At 52.8% G+C, this 26025-nt stretch overlaps 1 protein-coding gene across 21 annotated transcripts in view; it reads left to right on the top strand.

Moving 5' to 3' along the window:
• Nucleotides 1-26025, top strand: part of DENND1A (DENN domain containing 1A) — a 522363-nt gene that overhangs the window by 470239 nt on the left and 26099 nt on the right. For 14 of the 21 annotated variants that reach the window (XM_021074670.1, XM_021074685.1, XM_021074709.1 and 11 more), the window contains one exon: nucleotides 24378-24434. The exons of the other annotated variants lie outside the window; for them this stretch is intronic. In XM_021074670.1, the coding sequence (XP_020930329.1) occupies nucleotides 24378-24434 (57 nt within the window). The remainder of the gene's footprint in view (nucleotides 1-24377; nucleotides 24435-26025) is intronic. 21 annotated transcript variants of the gene reach the window in all.

Below are 26025 nucleotides of genomic sequence, written 5' to 3'. Positions count from 1 at the left end.
GGGGAGAGAGGATGGTCCCTTGCTTCCGCTTCACTGGAGCCTCGTCCTTCCAGGCTTTGACCATTCCTCCCTTTAATTCTGCATCTCGTCATCCGTGTATTGGGCGCTACCATGTGGAAAGAAAAAGCCCTCGTGGGGGGTAATAAGGGAGACAGACTAGTGCATAGACAGCCCAACCCAAAGTGATGAGAACAATGAGAGAGGTGAGCTCAGGGTACTCTGAGGGCCCCACAGTGGCAACCTCTTCACCTGCAGGACCATTCCCTGGAGTCCTAAGTTGGACCCTATAGTTAAAAGATATTTTGTCAGAAAACTGAATTCACTAGCACTTCATTTGTTTGCTTTTTAGGGCCACACCCACGGCATATGGAGGTTTCCAGCCTAGGGGGTCTAATCAGAGCCATGGCTGCCAGCCTCCGCCACAGCCACAGCAACGCCAGATCCGAGCCGCATCTTCAACCTACACCACAGCTTACATCAACGCCGGATCCTTAACCCAGTGAGCGAGGCCAGGGATCAAACCCACAACCTGATGGTTCCTAGTAGAGTTCATTAATCACTGAGCCACGACAGAAACGCCCAAGGGCAATTAAATAGATTTTTAGTTAGCCTCTGTAGGTCTGGTTTCTTTAAAGAGTTCAAAAGTCTCTGACTTGGGAAAACCTATTCCTGCCTTGGAAAATGTTTAGATTTAAGGAGGCTGTAAATAACTGTTTTTTGGGGTTTTTTTTTTCCCCGGAGTTTAGAATCAAGTGAGAAATAAGGCCCAGGGGATAGTCAAATAAGATGAGAATGCTAGCTTTTTTACCAAGAGACTAAAAGGAAAATATTGCTTTAGACCTGAGACCAAATGGGCCTGCTCACGCCTCACCTCGGAATTGAAAAGACCGTGCTGCTCCCCACAGGAGACACGGACAATTGCAGGCAGTGCCCAGGTTGTTTGTGAACTGGCTGCTGGAGGTGGGGGGGCAGTGGAAGCTCGGAGGACGGGTCACTTCTTTCTCCCGACCTCCTCCTCCTCTGGGCGGCAGTGAGCAAGAGGACACAGAGAGAAGCTAAGGACTCCCCCATGCTCTTCTCTCCTGGGCAGGGAAGTGGACATTCTCTCCTCTCTGCGGCTGGGAAAGGAGTGAGGGAGCACGCCTTCCCCTTCTGAGAAATGGCCGAGCCAGCACCCCCATGGGAAGTGCTCTGCTTCCTGCATATGATAAGATGGACAGGCCACTAGGTGCTTTCCTATCTGTACTCATTTAATTGAGTCTTTGCCTTCAGGTAAAGAAGTCCTCATGCCTTTATACAAATGGGGAAACAGGCCGAGAAGACATTTGCTTGAATTAGTAGCCTTAGTAGCATTCTTACCACCGCCAGCAGCCCCTCTGTAGCTTTCGCTGACTGTAGTCCTCCCTCCCTGGCTAGGGAACTGGACTGGCAGTGGGACCCTGTGACACTAGATTCTAGTCTTGGACACACACTGCCACAGGCTGTGGGCCTCGGCCTGGGACCAAGCCTTCGCAGGAGGCGAGATGACAGGGCTCCCCTGAGAACATCATGGCAAACCCACTCCATGGCCCTTCGTTGTGTTCCCCCCAACTGACTTGCAAACAAAGTAATCGCCTGCCTTCCAATCAGATTCCAAAAAGTGTGCATTGAAAGGTGTCTGTTCTCCTGGTTCAACAAAGCTTCCTAAACCTCCTTAACACAAAATCTGAAAAGCCAGTTAAACCAAAGCCCAAGCTAAGGGTTCCCGTAGTTTCCAGAGACGGGGGACGGAGTAGTTGGGATACACCCCAGGAGCAGCTCTTGGAATGCAGTTGCCTGCTTGTCTGTGCATCTGGAGAGTTCCGGCTTTACAAGCATGAACCGGGTCGTCTAGTGCCAGCTTCACGCTGGGCTGGAGAAGCTGCCCAGCCAGCAAATGCCTTCTCAGCACCCTTGGCTCTGAGCACCCTGAGAAAGCCTTCTGCCCCGCTGAGCTTGGAAGTCACACCCGATTTCCTTCACCTCAACCCTTGCCTCCTAGACATCCCCAGCAGATGTTCCCACATTCCCTAGACACCTCACCCCGGAGGCCTGCATGCCCACCCCACCCACCCCAGGGCCTTTCTCTTCCGCCCTGGCCAGTCCCCCTCCTCTCCACTGCTTCTGTCACAGCTCTGGTTCAGGTGTATTACTGCTCACCTGGGCTGCTGCATAGTCTCCTAACTGGCCTCCTGGCCTCCACACTCACCACCACTGCATCCCCCACACAGCCTCACAGGGTACACTTGAGTCACACACAAGTGGCTGTGCTACCTCCCTGCTCCTCGCCTCCTCTGAAGGTTCCACCTCCACCCTTGGCCTAGCCCATGAGGCCCTGATGGTCTGCCTATCTGCCCTCAGAGCAGGTCCCTTCTGTAAATCCTCCCAGCTGATTTTGTTGCTCCCATCTTTGTGCCGCCCCAGAACTTGGCATGTGCAGTGCCTCATGCAGCCTTGTAATTATTTCGTTAATGCCTGTCTTCTCCCATGAAAATGTGAGCCTCTGGAATGTCTACCATAGAGCTTGCACTGACCTGGCAGTTGGTAAATGTTTTGGGATTTTATTATTGATGTGGATTTTTTTTGACCCTGGCATGCAGTGGCCTGAGGTGGGATCTCAGTTCCCAGACCAGGGATTGAACCCAGGCCACAGCTGTAAAAATACCGAGTCCTAACCAGTAGACCACCAGGAAACTCCAGGATGTGGATTTTTAAATTAATTAATAATTAATTATTTTTTAAGTACTTGCTGTGTATCCAGCAAGTTATTTGATTTTACTGCAGTTGCTATGCTTATAATTGTGTTCATTTGCAAAAGGAAAGTGACTGTTCTTTTGAAGTGGTCAAAAGCTACTTCCAAGTCACTTTCTATAAATAAGGGTTTTGTTTCCAAGTAGAAACAGATTTATATTATAGGAATTTAGATCCTGTCTCATTCTGTTTTGTGTTCTTATGAGCTTTTAAGGTCTAGGCCTATATGCCCCAGAAGGAAAGAGCGGGGAGCGCGGGGACACTCCAGGCTCCCAGGATGGGTCAACCTGGAGAGATGGGGAGCTGGGGAGAGAGCAGGCAAGGGAGGGAAAGGTCTAGGGTCCATTGAATTATATTCAAAAAGCAAAGATTGTATCGAAAAAGAGACTAAGGTATATAACCAAGTACTAAGTATAAACTTGGATTTTTTTTTTTCTAAGTGCATTAAAGATATTCTTGGGGAGTTCCCGTCGTGGCGCAGCGGTTAACGAATCCGACTAGGAACCATGAGGTTGCGGGTTCGGTCCCTGCCCTTGCTCAGTGGGTTAACGATCCGGCATTGCCATGAGCTGCGGTGTAGGCTGCAGACGCGGCTCGGATCTGGCATTGCTGTGGCCCTACAGCTCCGATTCGACCCCTAGCCTGGGAACCTCCATATGCCGCAGGAGCGACCCAAGAAATAGCTAAAAAAAAGACAAAAAAAAAAAAAAAAAGATATTCTTGGGAACGTTGGAAGATTCAGAGATGGACTCGGATTTTCGGTGATATGATAGAGTCATTGTTGAGATCATGGCTTTTAGGGGCTTATCTTTATGGCTCAGAGGTACACACTGCAGTATTTAGGGCTGAAGTACCATGATGTCTGAAACTTGCTCTCACGTGGTAGGGCCAAAAAACTACACACACGCACGTGGCAGACACACATGGTATAAGAGCCATTCACAGAGAGAGGAAGCAAATGCAGCCCTGCCCCCGCCCCTAGTATTTAGCTACTGAAAGGCAGAGGCTGATCAGTGGCCGAAAGTAGCATAGTAGAGGGTAAAGCACTGTTTTCACATTAGGCAGTTCTGGACATAAATTTCAGCTCTTCCACTAAAAGTTGGTAACCTTCACTAAGTCACTTAACTTCAGTGAAATCAGTTTTCTCAACTTTAGCACGGGGATGGTAATACTCACGTCATAGGTTGTTATAAGAATTAGGTGACATGGAAACAACCCAAATGTCCATCAAAAGATGATTGGATTCGGAAGATGTGGTATATATACACAATGGAATACTACTCAGCCATAAAAAAGAATGACAATGCCATTTGCAGCAACATGGATGGAACTAGAGAATCTCATACTGAGTGAAATGAGTCAGAAAGACAAAGACAAATACCATATGATATCACTTATAACTGGAATCTAATATCCAGCACAAATGAACCTTTCCACAGAAAAGAAAATCATGGACTTGGAGAATAGACTTGTGGCTGCCCGATGGGAGAGGGAGGGAGTGGGAGGGATCGGGAGCTTGGGGTTATCACATACAACTTAGAATAGATTTACAAGGAGATCCTGCTGAGTAGCACTGAGAACTATGTCTAGATACTCATATTGCAACAGAACAAAGGGTGGGGAAAAAAATGTATGCATGTAAGGATAACTTGATCCCCTTGCTGTACAGTGGGAAAAAATAAATTAAAAAAAAAAAAAAGAAAGAATTAGGTGAAATGCCGTCTGGCTCAGTACCACATGGGCAGTTGGCAAAGATCAGTCTCTTTCCCCAGTGGAGGGAAAACGGAGCCAAATGTCACCCCTGGCAGGGCTTCCCAGGCATCCTGACTTGCCTGCACTTGGCCAACATCACAGCTCTCAGAACACGCGTCCTCAGTGGGAGCTCCCCTGCACGTGCACACTCATGACTGACCCTCGTGCCCGTGGCTCTTGGGGGAAAGTCAATACCTAAACCAAGGAGGGCTGGCATCATGGGACAGAGGGAGAGGCTCTGGTGGCATGGCCAGGAGATGGGGCCCACGTCTGACTCAGACACATGAGTGGGAGGGGCCGTGGCTGCTCAGGGCACTGGGTGTGAGTGAGCAGGCGAGCGTTGAGGTCTGCAGTCCAGAGTCATTTTCTTGGACTAGCTCATCAGCTGTTCATTCACGTCCATAAGGCAGAGCGCTCTCTCCACGCTGCTCCTTCAAACCCTGTTGTTTCCCAATCATATTTCCCCTTTGTCTATCACACTTTTTTCTGCTGGTGTGAGAAAGCGGGCACCACTGGGGTGGTCTCCTGCTCTGCTCCCTCCAGCTCCCCCATGCCAGCCACAGGGTGACTGGAAGGCAGCTCTGCCCTCAGCGCTGCCAGGTGGCTGTGCAAAGTTGTTCGAACTCATTCCACGCCATTACCAAAAGCAGCATGGTCCCTAATTGGTACTGGGTTTGTCAGGTCTGTCTGGCGAGGGTGGCTGGCTGGCTCCGTCTTTCCATGTCGCTTCACTTTCTCATAGCCCAGGTAGCCCAGAGACAGCTTTCTGATGGAAGGTTAACAAGGCCAGGTTTTGCTGCTGTGAGCAGACAAGTTTGATTTCAAGAGAAAAAAAACTTGCCAATCAAAACAAGAAATCAGATTCTGGAAATTCATAAGGATTCAGTTGAAAATCCAGGCGATTTCTGATTAAGCACCTGATGTTGCCTTCACGGATAGTATTCCTCCCATCACAGGGAGCTGGGCGTCTCCTCATGTGCCCTGGAAGAGCAGAGAAGTGTCAGCAGCCAAATGAAAATCCAGGTTCAAGGTAGCAGTTCGCTTTCTAAGCTCAACCACCTGACGTCCATTCAGCTCAAGTTAAGGAAGACTGCAAAGGGCCAAAGGCCACAGTCCACCCCGCCTCCTGCTAGGTCTTGAGCATTTTCACAGCAGCTTGAGCACCCCTTATGGTCAAAGAGCATGGGGGACGGGCGGGAGCCCGAGGCTGAATTGCTCACCACGTGCCAGGTGCAGCGCTGAGACATGGGGAAGTGGGTCTGTGTTCCAACACCATGCAAGGCAGTTCCCACAGCTTAGCCCACTTAGTCCTTTTTGCCACCCTACTGGGTCGCAGGTATTGTCTTCTCTTGCAGAGGAGATGGGCTCAGAGAAGCCAAAGTTTATAGCTCAGAAGCAACAGTCAGGATTCAAAGCCATGTTGTCTAACACTAGACCTCAGATTCATACCCCAGCCCCGTGCTAAGAATATGGCAGTTTCCTGCTGGGTTGGAAGTGATGGGGCCAGTGCAACAGCCGTGCAGGTGGCTCAGGATCCCAGAGTGTTGGACCACAGGTGAGGTAAGGCCTTGTTCTGGTTTCTTTCCAAATTCCGGGCCCTCCCTAATGTCTCTGGACCTCAGTGGGCACCAAGACAAGAAAGCTGGTATCCTGCACCCCAGGTAGACTCTGTGCACCAAACCTGCTACCAGATACCAAAAGCACACTGGGTACTTTCTTGGTTTGTGTGAGGGATTAGAATGCAGGGCAGAAGTTCCCGTCGTGGCGCAGTGGTTAACGAATCCGACTAGGAACCATGAGGTTGCGGGTTCGGTCCCTGCCCTTGCTCAGTGGGTTGGTGATCCAGCGTTGCCGTGGGCTGTGGTGTGGGTTGCAGACACGGCTCGGATCCTGCGTTGCTGTGGCTCTGGCGTAGGCCGGTGGCTACAGCTCAATTCAACCCCTAGCCTGGGAACCTCCATATGCCGCGGGAGCGGCCCAAGAAATAGCAACAACAACAACAACAAAAGACAAAAAAAGACAAAAAAAAAAAAAAAAAAGAGAATGCAGGGCAGAAATTGGGCGTGTGTAGGAGTCAGTATTGGGGGTGTCAGGGGACCAGGCCAACCCCCAAAGAGCAGAGGCAGGGCTTATTCTAGGAATCCACATCAATTAGGTTACTTTAGGTTTCAAGAGACATAAACCCCAAAAGAAAAATCGTTGGTTCATACCAGCTTCAAGTATGACTTGATCCAGATATTAAATCATGTCAGTCAGACCCAGTTTTTGCTGAATTTCTTGGCTCGGCCTCCTCCGCTGGTGCCATTCTCAGGCAGGCTTTCCCTTCCTAGTGGCAAGATGATTGCAGCAGCTCCAGACCGCACCCCTCCATAGGGTGTCATTTCCTAGTGACTGCCACACGAGGCATGGGTGCACTCATTGAACCAACTTTGATGATATGCCTATCTCAGAACTAATCATTGTGATCAAGGGTTTTCTGTGCACCTCGGGTAGGGCCCTACCTGAAACACATACCTAAGAAGTTAAAGGAGGGCTGGTTCCTGGAAAGGAAATCAGGGGGCTATTATCAAAAGAAAGGAAAACAGATTAAACTGATATAAACATGCACAGAGGCCAAACAGGAAACACAGGCCCAGCTCCTTGTCCTCCTGTCTGATGGCTGAGAAAGTTTCACACCCAGAGTGGTGGGGATCTTGAAATCAAGAGTATGCACAGCTAAGATTCAAGGGCAGAGGTCAACCAGGGCAACAGAGAGACGGGGGGACAGAAGAGCAATAGCACGTGCTTGGCGGGAACATAGGAATCAGGGGTCGTCACAGGTTACAGGGATGGACACATTGGCCTGTGACAGTTTCTGAGAAATGGAGTACGCCAGGTCAGCTGCAGTCTAGGGTCTGGGAGTGGAGAAAGCACTAAGAACCTAGGTCACTTGTTCAGCAGAAATCACTGATGCCTGCTCTGTGCCACATCCAAGAAAACAGGGTGACCATCACAAGGTCCTTGCCTTCAGGGAGCCCACAGTGCCACATGAGTAGTCCAGCTTACTCCTGATGGATGGACTCCATCTGGTGGTTTTGAAAGGCGCGGAGCTGTGCCATGTGATCACGCCATGGGGCATCTCACAGTCCCCTCTGCATTTGTCTTAAACGCCAACCATTTTGATCCTCAGGGTGATTCCTGCCACTATGCTCAGGAGGTGCCCGTCGCCTCATGGCTGCTGACTTGTTGGAGATCAGTGCAGAGTAGATGTGGCATTTGATTAACACCCTCGCTCTCCATCGCTTCAACGGCTAGGCTGAGAGCTCCCTGTCCGAGTTTAGATGGGAGCCACTTTCTTCTGAACCTGGGAGAACAGACACAACTGCTGTTCTAGCCTGTTCTAGGATGGGGTGGCAGCTGACTTAGTTGAGCGCCGGAATCCGCTGCACCTCACCCACACGGTCCTCACTGCTTTCTCTAGCTGGTTGCAGTAGAGAATGCCGGCCTTCCAAATCACTTCTTTGGCCCAAGGTAAAGTCTCCAGAAAGATCGGACTCAAACACACAGAAGAATGGAAATGGGGCTGGCTGGTGGGAGCCTGCTGGATGGATGTGTCGCATCCAGCAGAGAGAGGTCTGAGCTGGACATGCACCAAGGGAGCCAGCTGTCTTTGGCCCTCTTTCCCTGAACCAGAGCCCTTCCCCAGCTCTGGCCTGTCCCCTCTGACTCTCCACTCTGTGGGGCTCGGCTTTACCTGTGGTTTTAGCACCACCTTTGCTCAAGCAGCTTCAGTGCCCCCTTTTCATCCATTCCTATCTCACGAGCTCTACTCGCTTAGTCTTAGTCTCTTCTGCGCCCCCCCCCAACTTCCCCACCCATTTCCACCTGGGTGTCACCCCCCTGTGTCCATGCCCGCCTCGTATCCTGGGGGGTCATGAGTCGTTTTTCCCCGCTGGTCTGGGAGGTAGAGATAGGCGGGCCCTTCAGCCCTCCAGCGTGTGGGTCCCTCTCCAGGAGTCCCACCCCAGGTCCCAGACTTGCTGGATGATCCAGGGAGCCTACCAGCCATCGGGGCCCTGCCAGGGGTCACCCCCTCCCCCACCCTCACCCACAACTGGGCCTGCTGGGCTGGCAGTACCTGCCACCTTGACTTCTGGCTAGTTGCTTCTCACCCTGCGAGAGACTGCCCAGTGCCCCCATCCCAGGCAGAGTCCCTTCCTCTTCTCCGTGCCCAGCACAATTCTGTAGTCATTCATTCATTCATTCACCAGCTCTTTGTGGGCATCTGCTCCAGGCCAGGCCCATGCTGGGGGCTGGGGGAACCCAGGGATGAATTGGCTTCTACTGTCCCCCGTGCCAGGAATGTTCTTCCTCCTGTTCCAGCTGACCAAATCCCACCATCCTTCCAGGCCCACTCACGCACCTCTTGCCCCACAAGCCTTCCCTGACTCCTCCCTGCTCTGGGCCAGCACTGTCCCCAGACAGGGATAGTGTCAGCTTCATCTCTGTAGCCCTAGCAGCCTCACAGGGCCTCGTGCAGATGAGTTGCCCCGGGAGTCTGGGGAACGGCCGAGTGGTGAGTGGTCAATACGCGGAAGGCGACAGGTCGTGGGGAGGGCTGAGCGCAGCTCCACGCTCTCCCCGTGCCCTTGAGTAGCCGGTCGATTCAGCAGAGCAGGAGAAACCGAAAAAGAGGGTGATGCTGTCCTGCAGGCCTGTGTTCACTTTAGGACCCCTGCATGTGGCGCCGTGCGTGAGTGACAGGCCTCCCGCGTCCCCCAAGCCTGTCTACGATCAGCAGTGTGACAGCGGGGTCTCTTTGCCAGAGGACTGACCAGAGCCTAAAAACAGCATTTCTTTTAAGGTCTGTGCTGGGGCAGCTCAGAATGCAGCGCCCTGCCAGGGAGATATTGAGCCCAGCAGGACAAGAGCAGGAAATCTGATTCAGCGAGACCAGAGGAGGCATTTTCTCATATTAGAATTCTCTATGCCAAAGGTGGAGAGTTTATCACAGTAGGGAAGGGGAAATAAAACATAAAATATTGAAAATAAATTCTATCCTACAAGCACGATCCTCCAGGAGAGTCAGCTCAGTGTCACTGGCAGTTCAGGGAGTCCTGTGCCAAGAGCTGCCCATCTCGTTGTCCCCCATCAATCCCTGAGCCCTTCCACGGGCGAGGTAAGTGATTAACCTGCCTGTGCACGGGGGAAGGGTGGCAAGGACTAACTGAGAGGAGGCAGGACAAGGAGGGAGGGAGTAGATGGATTGGGGTGGGTTTTATTCTCATGTAGACCTACTTGTGGGAACCAGCCTCCCCCCGCCCCTGCCCCACAAGCATCAGCTCACTCCCTTCAACAACCCTATGAAACATCCATGCAGTTATTATCCTCAGAAAGCTGATGCTCAGAGAAGTTAAGCAACTTGCCCAGGGTACATGGCAGAGCACGATTGCCAAACCAGGCCCACCTGATGCTGGACCCCAGACCCTCCCCTCACTGTAGCATCTCATCGAGCCTTCTGCATTGGTTCCGTCTGGTCCCTGGGGAATCTGGTTGTGGCTGCAGCAGTTTGGGGCGGGCTTAGAACCCAGCAGTGTGGCTTAGGGTGGCTAGGGAGGTCAAGGTCACTCTTCTGCTTCTCCCTCACTCCTGGCAAAGGTTGATGGCTGCTGTCTGGATTTGACACTTTGCTTCCTCCCCAGAATAAAACTCAACACAGGGATAAGAACAACAGCAGTGCTGCGCTTCTGAACACTTCCTGGGCTCCTGGCAGTGAGCTCAGTAGGTGTTTGCATTTTCTCACATTGTTCTCCCTGGACTGATGCAGGAGGGACCACGACTGCCCCACTTCTCACCAGGGTCAAGGGCCTTACCCTCATGCCCTGGCTGGCAAGATGGATTCCGATTCAAAACCCTGGCTTCCTCTACCGCATCACCTAACTCGCCTGCCCTGGGACAGCTCAGTGGTGACAGCAGCTCCCTGGCAGCAAAAGCTGCTTGCCAGCCTCCTACACACTTGATCTGTCCCTAATTTAGGTCGCTGTTTTAGCTGGGTTAGTTTTATTGTCAGTCTGCTTATTTCCATGACTTCTGGAATATTGAATCACATTATACGGCAAAGAATTTTCAAATGTAATAAAAGTACTAAAAGAATACCTAAAAGGGAGGTCTCCCAAGGGATGGCTGATTATATCCCACTTAAAATGCGAAGTGTGATAGGGATTAACACTGCCTGGAAGCAGCTTAAACTGAATTTCTGAGCTGTTCATGCCCATCAGCCACATGGTTCCATGGTTCCAGCCACTCGTGGCCTCCTTGGGTCGCCTAAGTCCCTAACCCCTTCTAGGCAGGGCCCTGTTGGCACTTCCTGAGAGGTTGATAGCGAGTGTTTCCAGGGGGGCAGTAGGTTGAGCCTTGGCAAGCTGGTGCCTCGGGGGGCCGGGTGGAATGAAGCGGTCAACAGAAGGCCAGGAGACAGCAGCTCCCCCCAGAGACAGGGCCGGAGAGAGGGACGGTTTCGCCCAGAACTGGTCTACCAGATACCTTCCACTGCCCAAGCCATGGGAACCAGCTAAGAATTCTTCCCCTGCTGCCCTCCTGTCTTTAAAAATCCTTGGAGTCTTGGAGTTGTTGTTTTGTTTTTGTTTTTGTTTTGACAGAACCCTGAGTTACTTTCTCGTGCCCTCATTAATTCCTTCCTTCACGTGTCGGGTGCATTTTGAGGCATGCCAAATGCCAAGCCCTGTCCAAGTCCCCAGCGTCACAAAGGAAGGAGATGTGTGATGGCCCTTTGTCTGGGAGAGACAGTGAACAAACGATAAGAGAAGAGAAATGCTAGTGGATATAGGCGTCCCGGCTGGAGGGGGGTCCTAAGGACCTCTGGGGAACCAGAGCAGGCTCCTCAGTGGAGGTGACATGTCTGCTGGATCTTGAAAGATGGGGTGTAAAGCCAGGTGGAGCCAGAGGAGTGCACCCCAGGTAAAGAGGATGACGTAAGCGAAGGGTAGGCGAGTCTGACTCTCCAGAGAAGCAGGGGGCAGCGTGGGGAAGGAAGAGGCCAGGAGGCAGCTGGCAAGAGCCAGGAGCTAAACTGTGGAGGTAGGCAAGAGCCAGGAACAAATACTCTGGCCACCGTGGGGAGGCTGGAAGCGAGTGAGGCAGGGACACCACTAATGACACTGCCAACCTTCAGACAAGAGCTGCTGGGAGCCTGACCTAGGACACTGCTCGTGTGAAAGGAGAGGGATTGGAAAGAGGCCCAGGAGACCCACGGACAGAACCCCGGAGGTTCACCTTGGACTGGCACAGGGCTGGGCACGGGCTGCGTTTCTCCTCCTCCAGCCAGTGTGCTCTGATAAGATTTGAGGCACAGCCTGAGAGAAAAAGAGCGCTTTTTTTTTTTTTTTTTGTCTTTTTCTAGGGCCACTTCCTGCGGCATGTGGAGGTTCCCAGGCTATGGATCTAATCAGAGCTGTAGCCGCCAGCCTACGCCAGAGCCACAGCAACTCGGGATCCGAGCCGCATCTGTGACCTACACCACAGCTCACGACAACGCCAGATCCTTAACCCACTGAGCAAAGCCAGGGATCGAACCCGCAACCTCATGGTTCCTAGTCGGATTCGTTAACCACTGTGCCATGACAGGAACTCCAGAAAAAGAGCATCTTGATTGGGGTGTACGAGGGCAATGGGGAAAGGCTCTATGGAGGGACAGCCTGGCCAGCTGGGAAGAGACGGAGTACGGTGACCTCCACCCTCACTGTCCTGCCTCTGCCCCAGGGCTGTCTGCCACCCACCTTCCTTCCCCCAACGCTGGGGGGCCTATAACCAGGGTACCCATGGCTTACTCTGCCACTACCCCACCCCAGGGTGTGGAATGTTAACTTGCCAGCTCTTCAGGGTCCCCAGGGCAGTTTTGCCAAGGATGATGTACAGTATTACACAAAACCAACTTTACAGGCGGCCCCTTAAAATACAAGCCTCTGTCCTTGATGGATGGAGAACATCCAGTGGTTTAGGCAATCGCTTACAGTTTCTTGCAAACCTGCAAGAACCATCCGCAGGCATCCTGTTAGGCCTGATATGCCAAGGACCCCATAAATAAATTGCAGAGTGTGGCCTGGTGCATCAGGGCTGGAGTATGGAAATAGAGGCACTGAATAAATAATACACACTCACAAAATAAATACATCAGTACCTTAGCGTGTGCAGCCATGATCAAACCACCCCAAGTAACAACACGGAAAGCTCCAGGGTCTGCCATGTGATTGGCTTCCATATATCCGTGTGCATCAGCACTCGAAATGACCGTGGCAAGGAGGGGGTCCTCCTGCATGTTGACCTCGAGGCCTTGGGATTGAGGCAAGTGGTGAGATTGCAGGTGGGCGCCCTGACACACAGCTTTGCTGCCAAGGTGTGAAACCTACCAGGCCGTGTGTTCCTGCAGATGTCCTAAGTTCTGCCGCTGAGCTGATTAGCACCAAGGTGGGGGATGGCATGGGTTGCACCTACAGGAAGACGGCTGGCTGCGGGGAACGGACTTTCTCATTACGCAGCTTAGACTTGGGAGGGAAGCAGTGGGTCGACTTTCCAAGTGACTCCCACCAGAGCCCTGTAACTTGCAGCCTTTCACCCTGAAGGTGGGGCTGGGTTTTCAGAAAGTCAGTTTCCCATCTCCGCCACCCCTTTTGGAGCCCTGAACCCCACTGGGCATCTGGCTCCGGCATCTGGAGCTCCGAAGAGGCAGCTGACAGGATGGCCGCTGGAGTGGGCGCCCCTCCCCTCGGTGGTAATGGCACAATGCTGGATTTCAGTATTTTAAATGAAAAATATATGCAGTTAGCTGTGCGCTGACAATGTCCTTGAGGATTTGACAGTGAGATTTTCCAGCAGTTGGTCTTCGTTAGGATCCTGGCGGTGTTTAATAAGGCAGTCGAACTGCTGGCACCTTGGGTTCCTGTTTGTTCTCCGAGGGCTCTGGGGCTGCTGCGGTAAGCACATCGACCAGAGCTGATCATTACAAGGGCGTACGCCACCATGAATAAAAATGTCACACGTTTTCCCATCTCACAGCGGTACAAAATGTCAGTCCTGTCAAACACACGTTGCAGGGAGCTGTGTGCAGTCCGTACAAATTGGAGAGCTGCATATCCCCCCAGCCTTCTGATATTCTTCATTTGAAGCTGAAGAAAAACAGTTGTTAACCTATTAGCTAGGATTTTAAACTCTGCTGAGGCGGTGGAGGGGTAGACTTTGACACAGATAGAAATGTATTCCGGGGTCCAGGAATTTTAAAACCAGGTTCTTCATCCATTTGTTCCGAGGGAAGGAAAAAAGAAGCCTCTGTCGGGTGAACCTGAGTGCCTATCTTTAACAGACACTAGGGAAATTGGGGATATTTCACATCTGAGCTTCCCACCTTTGCATTCTACTCACAAAGTCTCTTGCTTTTGGGGGAGGCCCTGAGGCTCAACCTGTTAGACCAAGATACCTCTAGCTCGAGAGTTTTTCTTGATCAGAAGCATGTCAGAAATGTTGCCAGCCTTGTGGACAGTGCCACTCAGTAACGGGGCCAACTGGTTGGTCCACATTAGTCAAATGCCGGGTGACAGCCTTCCTGTCCATTTCAGGCTATTCCCACAGTCTTGGACGAGCATTTACTTTGCACTGATCCACATGCAGGCCTCATGCTCCGAGCCCAGGATCTAGATGTGACTGAGACACCCCACCACTTGCGAGGGGCACCCCGCCCCCCATCTTTAGGGTAGGGACAGAAGAAAGATGCCAGGTTCCATCCAGCCAGGAAGAGAGGAACAGCCTCCAGGGAAGGGAGAGCCGTGAGAGATGCACTGAATCCACCAAGTAGGGAGGTGTGGGATGGGCACGTGCGTCGTGAGGGGCTATGGCACATGAGTGGCAGGGCAGGTCTTTGTAAGGCTGGGAAAGGGACTGCTGGTAGTGGGATGGGACATGAGGCTCGTGGGCCAGGGACCGGGTCTTGAATGGCCTGCCGAGGACTGTCTGCAGGGTGATGACCAGCTCCCTGAGCTGCGGCTGGCCCCAGGGGGCCCCTGCTGGTGGCAGGGCAGGCAGCATGGAGGCTCTTGTAATCCCTGGACTCCCTTTCCGGAGAATGCTGTGCGATGCTGCGTGTACAACTGCAAAATCAGGAGAAGGTCTTTATTTTAATTTCCTAGTGGTGTGCTGCTTGGGGTGGACATCATTCCAGAGATGATAAATTAGCCTTGGTTTTGCTGAGCTGGCCCTGGCCCTTAAATGCACTGAGCAAACTCTCCCCAAGTCAGGATGCGGGCCTAGTGGAATGAGGGTGGCTGCAGAGATGAGCCTTTCTGTGTGGTCAGAACAGACTTGGCAAGACAAAAAGCTCAGAGGATCTGGGGGGACAAACTCCCCAGAGAGAGGGGAGAACCCTCTTTCTCAAGAGGATAAGTTTCAGCATCTGCCTTCTGTCGTTCGTGTATTAAGTCTGATGGAAGGAGTCTGGGTTCTTTGATGTCTGACTTAGCTGGGTCTGGATCCTGCCTCTGCTACCTGGTAGCTGTTAAGCTTGGCTCAGTCAAGTCACTGAGCTGGGCAGCCTCAGTTTCTTCATCTGCCAAGTGGGGATTTTACCTTTTCTGCAGGGTTGTTGAGATCATTAGTGACCTTAAGTTCAAGTACAGCTTCTAGTACAGAACCTGGTACATAGCAAGTGCCACCAAACAGCCCCACCCCCTCTGCTCTCAGAGGGGCACTCTCTCTCCCAACATCTGGAAGCCCCTCCTCACATCCCCCACCTCCTGGAAGTGGCACCCAGGCACCCTTGGTGGCATCCCAGATGGCTGCCCTGGTGGAGGTAACAGTGAAGCCCCCGCCTCCCGCTCTGTCTGGGCAGAGAATGGCACGCGTCAGCAAGGCTCCCTGCCCCTGCCCAGCCACGGCTGCATCTGCTGCCCGACCTCGGGCCGCCAATGGGATGCCACCTATTCAGACCGAGCAGCTGCACCTGACTAAAAAACAAAAGCCTCCCCTCCCCCGCCCCACTGCCGGCCCTCCTCCCTCCCCCACTCTGTCCCCCAAGCGGCCGGGGTCACCCGGCCCCTCGCAGCCTTCCCTCACAGCTGCCTCGCCGCTTTTGTTCGCCATGTGAACTTCCCCGTCAGCCGAGCTCCTTGCACGGGAAGTAATCAGGGATCTTGACAAGGCTTCAAACCACAAATGCCACTACAAATTAACCAGCACCACTACAAAATACTACTCCTGTCAACATCGGGGAAGAATGCACTGCTCTTTAGGACCAGGCGCAGCCGTCTCTCCGCTCAGCACCCGCTCAACTGCGGAGAGAGAATGGCCTCGCAAGGCATTTGTCGACTTGTCCAGGCAGCCGAGTCCTCTCCAGAGACCATGGCTTACAGACCCAACGGCAGGTGCTACGGCTTTTCTTTGAGGGCCACCTTCAGTCCCCAACACCCCCTTGCAGAGGGTGCCTCAGGGCAGCGAGCTGCAGGCACCTGGGACTTCTTGAGTCTGACAACCAGGGCCCGAAGACGAACCCACCAGCTTGCTAATGCAGTGTATGGATTTGGGCGGGAGGGATCATGGCAGCACCTCTATCCACAGTTTATCCTGGGTGATGCCTGGCCTGTCAAGGATGCTCCAGCATGAGGTCCTTCCCAGCCTCCTTTTCCCATGAAGAAGCCTTGTCACCCTGGGTGGGCACAATGGAAACTTCTTCCTTAGCTATGACTCAGAAGTCCATCCTGTGCAGCATCTTACAAGAAGTATTTCCCCCCTCCCCAGGGTATAGCCTGGAGCTAAGTTCCCTCTGCGGACACTGCAGGGCCTGAGGACCCCAGGATCCTACGGGGGCCCAAAGCCTGCCCAGTGCTCTCGGCTCAGAGCAAATGCTCTAAGACACCAGTGCCCGGTCTTCCCCAGCTGTCTTTGCTGACACTCTGAGGCAGAGGCAAGCATTTGATCCTCCCCAACAAGCAGGATCAGCTCTATCAAGTATGGACAAGAGGATTTGAGATAATGACAGGAGTTGGGGGACAGGCGAGAGCTGTGCCCGAAAGAGCTGGTTGGGCATTTCAAAGGAGACACTCCACACAAATATAGCTTCAATACACTCCTTTTTGGATGCCTATCAAAAGAAGCCCTCTTTTATTTCCATACCTTGCATAATAGCAGCTCTCCCTTCCCGAGGAGTAGAGGAGCCTTGCTCCCAGCCCAGAGGCCCTTTGTAAAGCTTTGTCTTCCTCTCCCAACCGGGGCCGTTTCATGTACAGGTCAGAGCATTGATGTGGCTACTAGCCAGGAAAATTAACCAGGTGAACTCTCCCCTCGTTAAACAGTGACGGAGTTTAATTGTGAATTTTCTCTTTCGCCCTCTCCGTTCTTGGCAGCGTATGTGGTTGGGGCATATCCCTGGGAGAGAAGCCCCCAGCCTCCCCTTTGGGGATGCCAGCACCTCCTCCAGATGGGCTAGATGGGAGTCTGATGGAAAAGGGACAGTTCAGATCACCATTGACACCCAGAGTGCCTGAGACCCGCTTTGAGGCTGACCTCGGAGGCCACCGTTCCCATGCCTCCAGCTACCCTTGTGCACACCCCACTTTCTCTGGCCATCAGAAGGGGAGCTGCGGCTACCACCTCAAGCAGGTTGCCTCCCCACCCCAGGCTTTGCATGCACAGAACTCAGCCTTCAGCGAAGCCGCTTGGTCCCTGTGGCCTTGGGCATCTCTGTTCTTCTGTCCCTTTCCCCATAGCACCAGTCCCCTCTTGGGGTCTGGCCTGTCACCCCGCTGGCTTTGACATTTCATCTCCTATCTGGCCTTAGGTAGTGCCTGTCTCCCCTCCCTGAGCCTGCTTTCCAGGCAGTGAAATGGGGATGCTGATTCTGACCTTGGAGCGGTGTCGAAGGAATAGTCCAAGGTGTTCCCTCCATGGGGACTCGGGGGACAGTCCCAAACAGCCGGCCCCTCCCCTCCCACATCCATCACAGGACCCCTGCCCCAGCGCACAATTCACTGGAGACAAGCTCTCGATCCCTCTTCTGAAGGCCTGTCATCCATTGCTTGGTGTGACCCTGAGCAAGTCTTTGCCTCCCCTCATCTGTGAAATGGAGCAATGACCCTCCCTCCCAGCCTGAGGATCCCCCAGGCCAGAACGTGAGCTGTTAGGTATCGGAACCCAGTGGACAGAAGAGCTTCAGCTCTGCCTCGAGCTCAGGCTACCCCCCACCGCCACCGCCACTTCGCTCTCTGCCCAAGTCCTCACCCAGCAGTGGAGTGTTTTCCACCCTGAAGCCCCTCGCAGGGCGCCCGCTCATGCACGCCGCCCAGGTAATTAAGTTGGTATTCCACACGGCTTCCCCTCCTGACCTTTTGGAGACAATGTGTTTTGCTGCATCAACAAATTAACTGCAAATCAGATGCTGTCCTCATAAATGTGTGTTTCATACCCAATGAGAGGCGTCACCTGGCCCACATGGCTGATGGATGCAGCTGCCGAGGGACTGGCAGAGGCCTAAGAGCGCCGCTCTTCTCTGGGACTTGGTGTCAGTCACACTTTGGGGCTTCCCTCCTTGTGGTCACATCTCCCAGCAGTCGTATGGCCAGCTGGTGAGTTGTCAACAGTGGAGGCCTGGACAGGCCCCCGTGGCCAGGAGGGCATGTCCGTCCTTAGGAGCCCACCCACCCGTCCCTCTCCCACCCATCTTCTACACCAAGAACACGGAGGCCTCGGATATGTCCCTCCCTGCCCACATCCCTCCCACTGTACTCAGGAGAAAATCCACACTTCTTAGGCCAGTGTTTAAGGCTTTATATCATATGTGACCCCCACCAGCCCCTCCGAGGTCCTGGCCTGACCCGTCCTCATATTCACCCTCACTCGACCCTGTTGGACCTCTGTGGTTCCCGTCTCATGCACCTGAATTCTCTAGCAGCCCGTCGGGTAGAAGAGCCCCTCGTTTGAACCCACATAGACCTCAGCACCCCTCTGTCCCCCTGCCGTAAAACCCCGCCATCAGAGGGCGGGGCAGGGTCTTATTCACTGTGCGCCCCTGTACCTCTACAAAGTAGACTGCACTGTTTGTTAAACGAATGAACGCGTGAATCACATGACTCCTGTTAAAGCCCCAGAAAGAGATGCTGAAATAAGGAAGGAAGGGGAGGAGGTCACTCGTTCTCTCGCCAGCCTTTTCTCTAAGGCACAGGTCCCAACCAACAGAGTCTACCTGCAGAAGGGCCAGCGATTAGAGAAGTCAAATCAGAAAGGATTCTAGATGACCTTGGATGTTTGGGTTGACAAGGATAGCACAGTGGACTGAGAATAACTGCTCGTTTTAGTTCCTGCTACTAGCTGTGTGATCTCATACTAGTCACTTAACCTCTCTGAGCTTCCTATTTCCTGCCTCTCTAGCAGGGAAATAATCCTCTAACTTGCCTCACCAGGGAATGTGAGGCTCAAAAGAAAGAAGAGAACTAGAAATGCTTTGAAAGGAAAAAGCATCATGTAAATAGAAGAGATTAGTAAAATCCAGTCCCTTTCAACAGCGCCTTGCTCACAGCACACTCCCTTGGAAAACTAAGCTCCTCTCATCCACAGGACTCTTCTGGCAAGACTTGTGGGTTTAAGGGAAGGGCAGAGGACTGGGTGATCTCCTTTGATCAGCAGGTTGCCGGACCAGAGCCTCACTCAGCTGTAATGCACTCCTGTAGCATCCTACATCTGACTCTTACAAGGGAGCATCTTCACACCAGTGCTTTGTGACTCAGGAGTCATTTCCATTTTATGGAAGAATTAACTGATGCTTAAGTAACTCGCCAAATGGTAGAGCCAATACTGACCTCAACTAGAAAGTGATAGAGCCAAGACATGAACGTGAGTCTTTCTAACACCAAGTACAAATCTTGGGGGTTTAGCCCAAATGAAGATATTTTCCCATGATGCAGGTCAAATTCTATTAGCCCATGCATTCCTTGAGGACTGGACTCTGTCCTCTTCTCCTGAATCCCCAGGCCTTGGCCCCAGGCAGCTGTCCCATCCCTAGACGCCAGAGGCCTGTTTCTCCTCTGCCAGAGTGAACCTGCTTCCCTATACACATGACCTTCAGGAAGGCAGGTGCTTGTCTGGGCTGTTAAAACCTCTAGCACCCCCATCCCTCCTGCCACAGCCCTGCTCAGGAAGTGCCAGATGAATTATTGTTGTTGTTGTTGTTGTTTGTCTTTTTTTTTTTGTCTTATTTTGCTATGTCTTGGGCTGCTCCTGCAGCATATTGGATCCCAGGCTAGGGGTCCAATCGGAGCTGTAGCCACCGGCCTACACCAGAGCCACAGCAACTCGGGATCCGAGCCGCCTCTTCAGACCTACACCACAGCAATGCTGGATCCTTAACCCACTGAGCAAGGCCAGGGACCGAACCCACAACCTCATGGTTCCTAGTCGGATTCGTTAACCACTGCGCCACAACAGGAACTTTTTTTTTTTTTTTTTTTTTTTTTTGTCTTTTTCAGATGAATTGTTGAACAGAACTCTTTACTAAAGACTGCCAAAGGCCCAGCCTTTTCGAACTCACTTAAGAAACAGCAGTCAGTGTAGCCAGGGAATCGAGGATCACATGCAACGTGATTTCTCTGCACAGGTGCCCGGCCCTCTGGATTCCCTGCTCCAAGGCTCTTCTGCTTTTGCCTCCTCTCTTCCAGCAGTGGGAAGAGCCCTGGATTCGCAGTCAAGAGGCCTGAGAGCAGCTCGCTTCGCCTCCCTCAGCCTGTCTCCTTGTCCACGGAAGGACAAGTTCCTGGCACTAGGGCCAGTGCTGTCCCTGGTCCATAGGGCCTGCGGTCAGGGGCAGGGGCCCTGGCCCACCAAAATGATGTTCCCTGTGTCTAGCAGCTCTGCAGCCGCCTTGGGCCTCGCCTCTCACTGTCATAGCCCCTCATTCAGTCCCTCCCTGATTCAGCGTCCCGAGCACTGAGGCTGGGTTCTAGAAAACAGTGTGTTGAGTTGCATCTTCCCTTCCCCACCCCCTCTTCCCACCCAAGTCACCACCACTTGACCTTTATGGCCTGTTTTAATTGTCCCCAGGAGTACTCAGCTCTCCCCAGCCTGTGCCCCCCGTCATGCCACCCAGCATATTTGGGAAACTGCAACCACCACAGCCTAACAGCCTTACTACTCCCTCCGCTCCAGGAAGCAGAAGCTTCTTCTTAGCAGGAAATCCACTGTGCACCTTGCCCTGGGCAGCTGCTGGAATGTACCCTGCAGGGTGTCCTCGTGGCCCAACTCAGGGTATTTGTAGCACATTAGCCTTCCTCAGTGTCTGTAGATGGCCCTGGTGTCCTCTGCTGGCTTCTAGGTTGGGTGTGGTTGAGGGGCTGCTTTCCTTTCACCAGCTGTAAATTCAGTTGTAAAAGAACTAGCACTTCCTAGTGACAAAGCAAAATTGATTAATCACAGAATCTGGAGAACTGATTTTTGCGGAGTTTCTACATGCGCCAGGAAGTTTCAGCCAAAAATCTTTGCTGAGGAGTTCCCGTCATGGCGCAGTGGTTAACGAATCCGACTGGGAACCATGAGGTTGCGGGTTCGGTCCCTGCCCTTGCTCAGTGGGTTAACGATCCGGCGTTGCCGTGAGCTGTGGTGTAGGTTGCAGACGCGGCTCGGATCCCGCATTGCTGTGGCTCTGGCGTAGGCAGGTGGCTACAGCTCCGATTCAACCCCTAGCCTGGGAACCTCCATATGCCGCGGGAGCGGCCCAAGAAATAGCAACAACAACAACAAAAGACAAAAGACAAAAAAAAAAAAAATCTTTGCTGAGCACCTACTGTTTACCCAGTACCATACCGGACCCCAGGACAAATAGAGAAACGAGCTGATAATTACAGCCTATGTGCTGTGAATACATGGGGGGTGAGGGGTGGTGAGACAACATCAAGAGTGAGACAAGGGGAGTTCAGTTCCCATCGTGGCTCAGTGGAAATGAATCTGATTAGTATCCACGAGGACGTGGGTTCGATCCCTGGCCTCCCTCAGTGGGTGAAGATCCGGCATTGCTGTGACTGTGGTGTAGGCTGGCAGCTACAGCTCTGATTCGACCCCTAGCCTAGGAACTTCCTATGCCGCGGGTTCAGCCCTAAAAAGACCGAAGAAGAAAGTGAGACAAAAGGAGATCGAAGGTGCTTCAGAAATAGCCTTCTAGAAGACCTGAGCTTTCAGGGAGAGCAGGAAGGTGGGAGGGCCAGGATTGGGGGTTGCACCAGAGATGAGACAGTGGAGGCTGGTGGGAGGGGTCCAGAATCTGGGAGGCTGTGAGCACGTTGGGGCATTTTCTAGGGGATATGAACAGATGTTATGGGGAAGCAAGTCTATGTTCAAATAAATATGGGAAATGGGACTTTTATGGAAAAAAAAAAGAGTTGATAGGGTTTTGCCTGTTTAGGGTAGGGTTTTTTTAATTGCAAGCGTTGGCAGCCTTTGCTGTGCTAACCGGCATCGTGAGTCTCCAAAAGGAGCAGGACAGGAGACAGCCCTTCGCAGGCCTGCCTGGCTGGGAACCCCCCTTTTCTTCCTCCCACAGTGCATCTCTCAGAGTGTTTCCCAGAAGACACCTTGAGAGATGCCAGCCCGCCACCAAGATGACTTAGGCTGGCAGATGACGTAATTGGGCATAAAGTCTACTCTGGAGTAGCGTGGGAGACAGGTTCACTGAGTGGGTGAGGCTGGAGACAGGGTCACCTGCTAATGGTGATAGTTGCTGGCATCTATTGGCCAGAGATCTGGGCAAACACTGTCTCACGGAAACTTCTAACAGCCCCCTCAAGTAGGTCATACCATTATTGCATTTACAGATGAGGAAACTGAGGCTTGGATGATTACATTGAAGGGCTGGGTGGGGTTCGTTCTGAGACCATCTGACCTTAGAGGCCATCTCCTGAGCACCCAGCCATGCTGCCACCCCCACTGGCAGGGACGGAAACGGCCAGGTCAGAGGGGACTCGTGGCGAGGGCTCCAGGCTAGAGAAAGAGGTCACCCAGAGCAGGGTGGCAAGAACAAAGGGAGCTGAGGGTGCTGGAGGGAAATGGGGTAAGTGTGAGACAGTGGGGAGTTTGGTCGAGGGCAGCAGACTGTGCACCTGTGGGCGGCCATGCTCATCCCGTTGGGTGGCATCCTGCCCGCGAGAGAGCCTCCAGCTGAAGAAGGGTCACCAGGCATGACTTGGCCTACACTCCTAATGCTGCAGGATCTGGGAAACCAGACCGTATTTCCACCCAGATGGGCTCTCAGTGTGCCCAGGAGGGACCCCAGTTCTCCACCAAGTCTGTCAGCCCGCTTCCCCCATCACCACTCTGGCAGGCTAGGGACGCCCAGGACCCCAGGAGTCAGGCGTAGGGAATGAGTTGTGAGGCGCTTTGCTATCCGGAGGATCACTGCAAGCGAGTGACACCCAGGGTGCTGCTGTCCAAGAGACACGTAGTGGGAGCCACACATGTGAGTCGCACATGGAATATTGAATGTTTTACTAACGGCTTTTAAAAAGTAAAAAGATTAATTTTAATGATATACTTAACCGAAATATCCAAAATGTTTTCATTTCAACATATAATCAAAATAAAATGTTAGTGAGATAGTCTACATTCCTTTTTCAAACTAAGTCTCTGAAGGCTACTGCATGGGGGTCAGAGGGCTGGGGTGGACGTCGGGGGCTGCCTTTATGTGCGGCAGCTGTGACGCTGAAGTTCCACTCGTAGCATATCTTCATTTGGACTCAACACGTGTGGCCATTGGCTGCTGCAGTGGGCAGTGCAGGTCCAGATATTGTGGTGTCATGATGGACCTCCGTGAACCTCGAGGCTGAATGAGAGGAACCAGCTAGAAACTTCCTAGGATTTGCGGAGTGCCTGTGACCTTGGTGTGGTGTGGACTTCTACTCTCCTTACTCTGTCTACCCGCCATCCCCACTGTCCAGGCATCTAGATGGGCAGGCTGTTGGCAGAACAAAGCTTAACTTTCAGAGTTCCCTGATGGCCTAGTGGTGAAGGATTTGGTGTTGTCCCTGCTGTGGCGCAGGTTCAATCCCTGGCCCAGGAACTGCATGCCACGAGTGCAGTCCCCCCCCCCCAAAAAAAACCCTTAATTTTCAAGATAAAGGGTTTAAAGGACGAGCCAGGAGGTCTGTGCTCTTTTGGTTTTGATTCAAATCCTAAATTGAAAAGAAAAGCATTTCGTACAGGTTTTATTTGTTCCTGTAACATTTATTGAGCAGATTTCTTTTTTTCCCAAGGTACAGGGATGAATCCCTCAAGGAAATGACCACTGGAAAGTCCACTGGGTGGGGCAGATACTGGGTGACACTGGGTGATGCGGGGGAGCACTGAAAGGCTGCATCTGACGTGGGCGGAGCCTTGAAGGCCAAGTAAATGTTTGCCAGGCAGGACAGGGTGGGGCAGGTCTTCCATCCGCTGGGCAGGCAGGAACAGGGATGGGAGCCTAGGGTCTGCGGGTGAGCACGGGTGAAGGGGGAGGGGGGCGGTCTGTGGGGCACAGCAGAGCCCAGCTGTGGAGGATTTGGAATGCCAGCCCCTGGCCTTGTGGACCTGTCACCCCAGGACAGGAGAGGGCAGCAGAGGTCTCGAGGCTGGGATGTGCAGGGTCACGTGGCAGTTTGGAAGCTCCCCCTCGGCCTGTGTGGAGAATGGCTGAGGCGATGGGGAGGCGCTTGCAGTGATCCAGGCCCGAGGCAGAGGACGTGGTGGCCGAGGGAGCGGAAGGCGCAGAAGATGGCCCTCGGGTCTGGGTGACCGGACGCTTGGGGCCGAGTGTGGGATGCATCAAACCGTGTGTACTGATGTCTTAAGTTTCCACTTTAATGCAGCCACAGAGACTCCGTCCCACTCGCCCGCCGCCTCCCAAGATACAGCGCTCAAGGCCCGTGAGTAGCCGGTGGTCCTTCCCTCCCGCCTAACACTGCCTGAGCCGTTCTCCCTGCTGACTAAACCCGGGAGTCTGAACTCGGCTGCCTTGCAAAAGAAAACCGGGAAGTGGGTTTTTCGGCTTCCCTCTGTGTGGCATGTACCTGAACTTGCACATTCTGGGCTTCTCTCCTTTTTCTGAATCAGTTTGGCGACTCAGGTCAGAGCTGTAGGCAGTGGGGCCGCCATGTGGTGTGTTGGCCGTGTGTGCATTGTTTGCGTGAATCTCCTAGGCTGAGCCATGTTTCTAACCTATCAGCTTGAAAGGCTCGCTGCAGCCCCTCTTCCTCACAAAGGAAGCAGAAGTCTGGCAGCAGGGGTCTCGTTCCCCTCAGGTCTTGGTTTGGGAATGCATTTGATGTCCCTTCCCGGGGGCGGAGGCTATGCCCAGAGAATATCCAGCCGACTCTGATGGGGACCAGCCTCCTCCCCTCCGGGCCTCCCATGGGGCCCTCCTCCCAAGTGACGCCCCAAGAAAGGGCAGAAAAGCAGGATGAGGTGTGAGAAGCCCACCAACCCCTGGCAATGGGTGGGCAAGGGGAGAGACCCATCCGTGTTTGCTCAAGAGACATGCCCTGGGGAAATACCAGGTGTGGGTCCCATGTGCAAATCGGTGAAGTCATTGTTCTTGTGAGCTCACACTTTGGCTCTGCGGAGGCCTGATAACTTCAGCAGGTTCCTTTAAAGTAGGAAACTTGCCGGGACCTTTTATGAGGGCTGTTTACCAAGAGAAGACTTTGTTTCTTGTTCAGAGTGGCCACCACTCTTGCAGTCACACAAAACTGGTCCAGTTCCTGCCCACCTGCCGTCAGAGTTCCCAGCCCCTCCCCCGTCTTCGTGGTCATGTCCAAATCCATCTTGAAGGGTGTGGCAGCTGAGGGGTGCAGGTGACTAGGCTGAGCTGTGTCTTTTTTGTTCTGTTTTGTTTATTTGAACCAAATCAATTTGAATTGGCCGGCACCAAACCGGAAGTAGTCGGGACACGCTCCAACTGTGTCTATTTTTAATCCTCTACGTACTCACCCAGCATCGGTTGGTGGCTGCTCTGAGTAGACCCTGGAAAGTTCTGTGGCACTCTTTCCCTTCCCTGCATGGGGGTTGGAAGGGTGGGGTGGATGTTGGCAGGTGCCTTCACCTATGGCAGCCACGACACTGTGGTTCCAACCATGTGTGACAGAGCCATCCTGTGCCCCAGTCAAACCATGGTCAGCACAGCTGTCAAGGGGCTAGACTGCTGCTGCTCGCCGTCATTGGAAGGAAGGCACAAATGGCAAAAAGAAACCACTTTGGGGAATAAGAAGTCAACTTCTGGGTCAAATCTTGTGTGATTTAGTGAGAATTTCAGTACAGTCATTAGCAACATGGATTCCTGAATGCCAGAGCTGTGTGACTTTGGGCAAGTCCTGAAGCTCTCTGCGCCTTGCTCCTCTCTCTCTCTCTGATATACCCTCATTCACAGAGGTTTTCTTTGCGAGAATGAATGTGTATGACATTTGTAAAGCACCTAGCACAGTGCCTGGCACACAGTAGCAGTTCTTACTCTCAACTGAT

This window comes from Sus scrofa, chromosome 1, assembly GCF_000003025.6.
Source record: "Sus scrofa isolate TJ Tabasco breed Duroc chromosome 1, Sscrofa11.1, whole genome shotgun sequence".
NCBI lineage: Eukaryota > Metazoa > Chordata > Mammalia > Artiodactyla > Suidae > Sus > Sus scrofa.
Note: the sequence above shows the minus strand (reverse complement) of the source record. Positions and strands in the feature narration are given on the sequence as shown.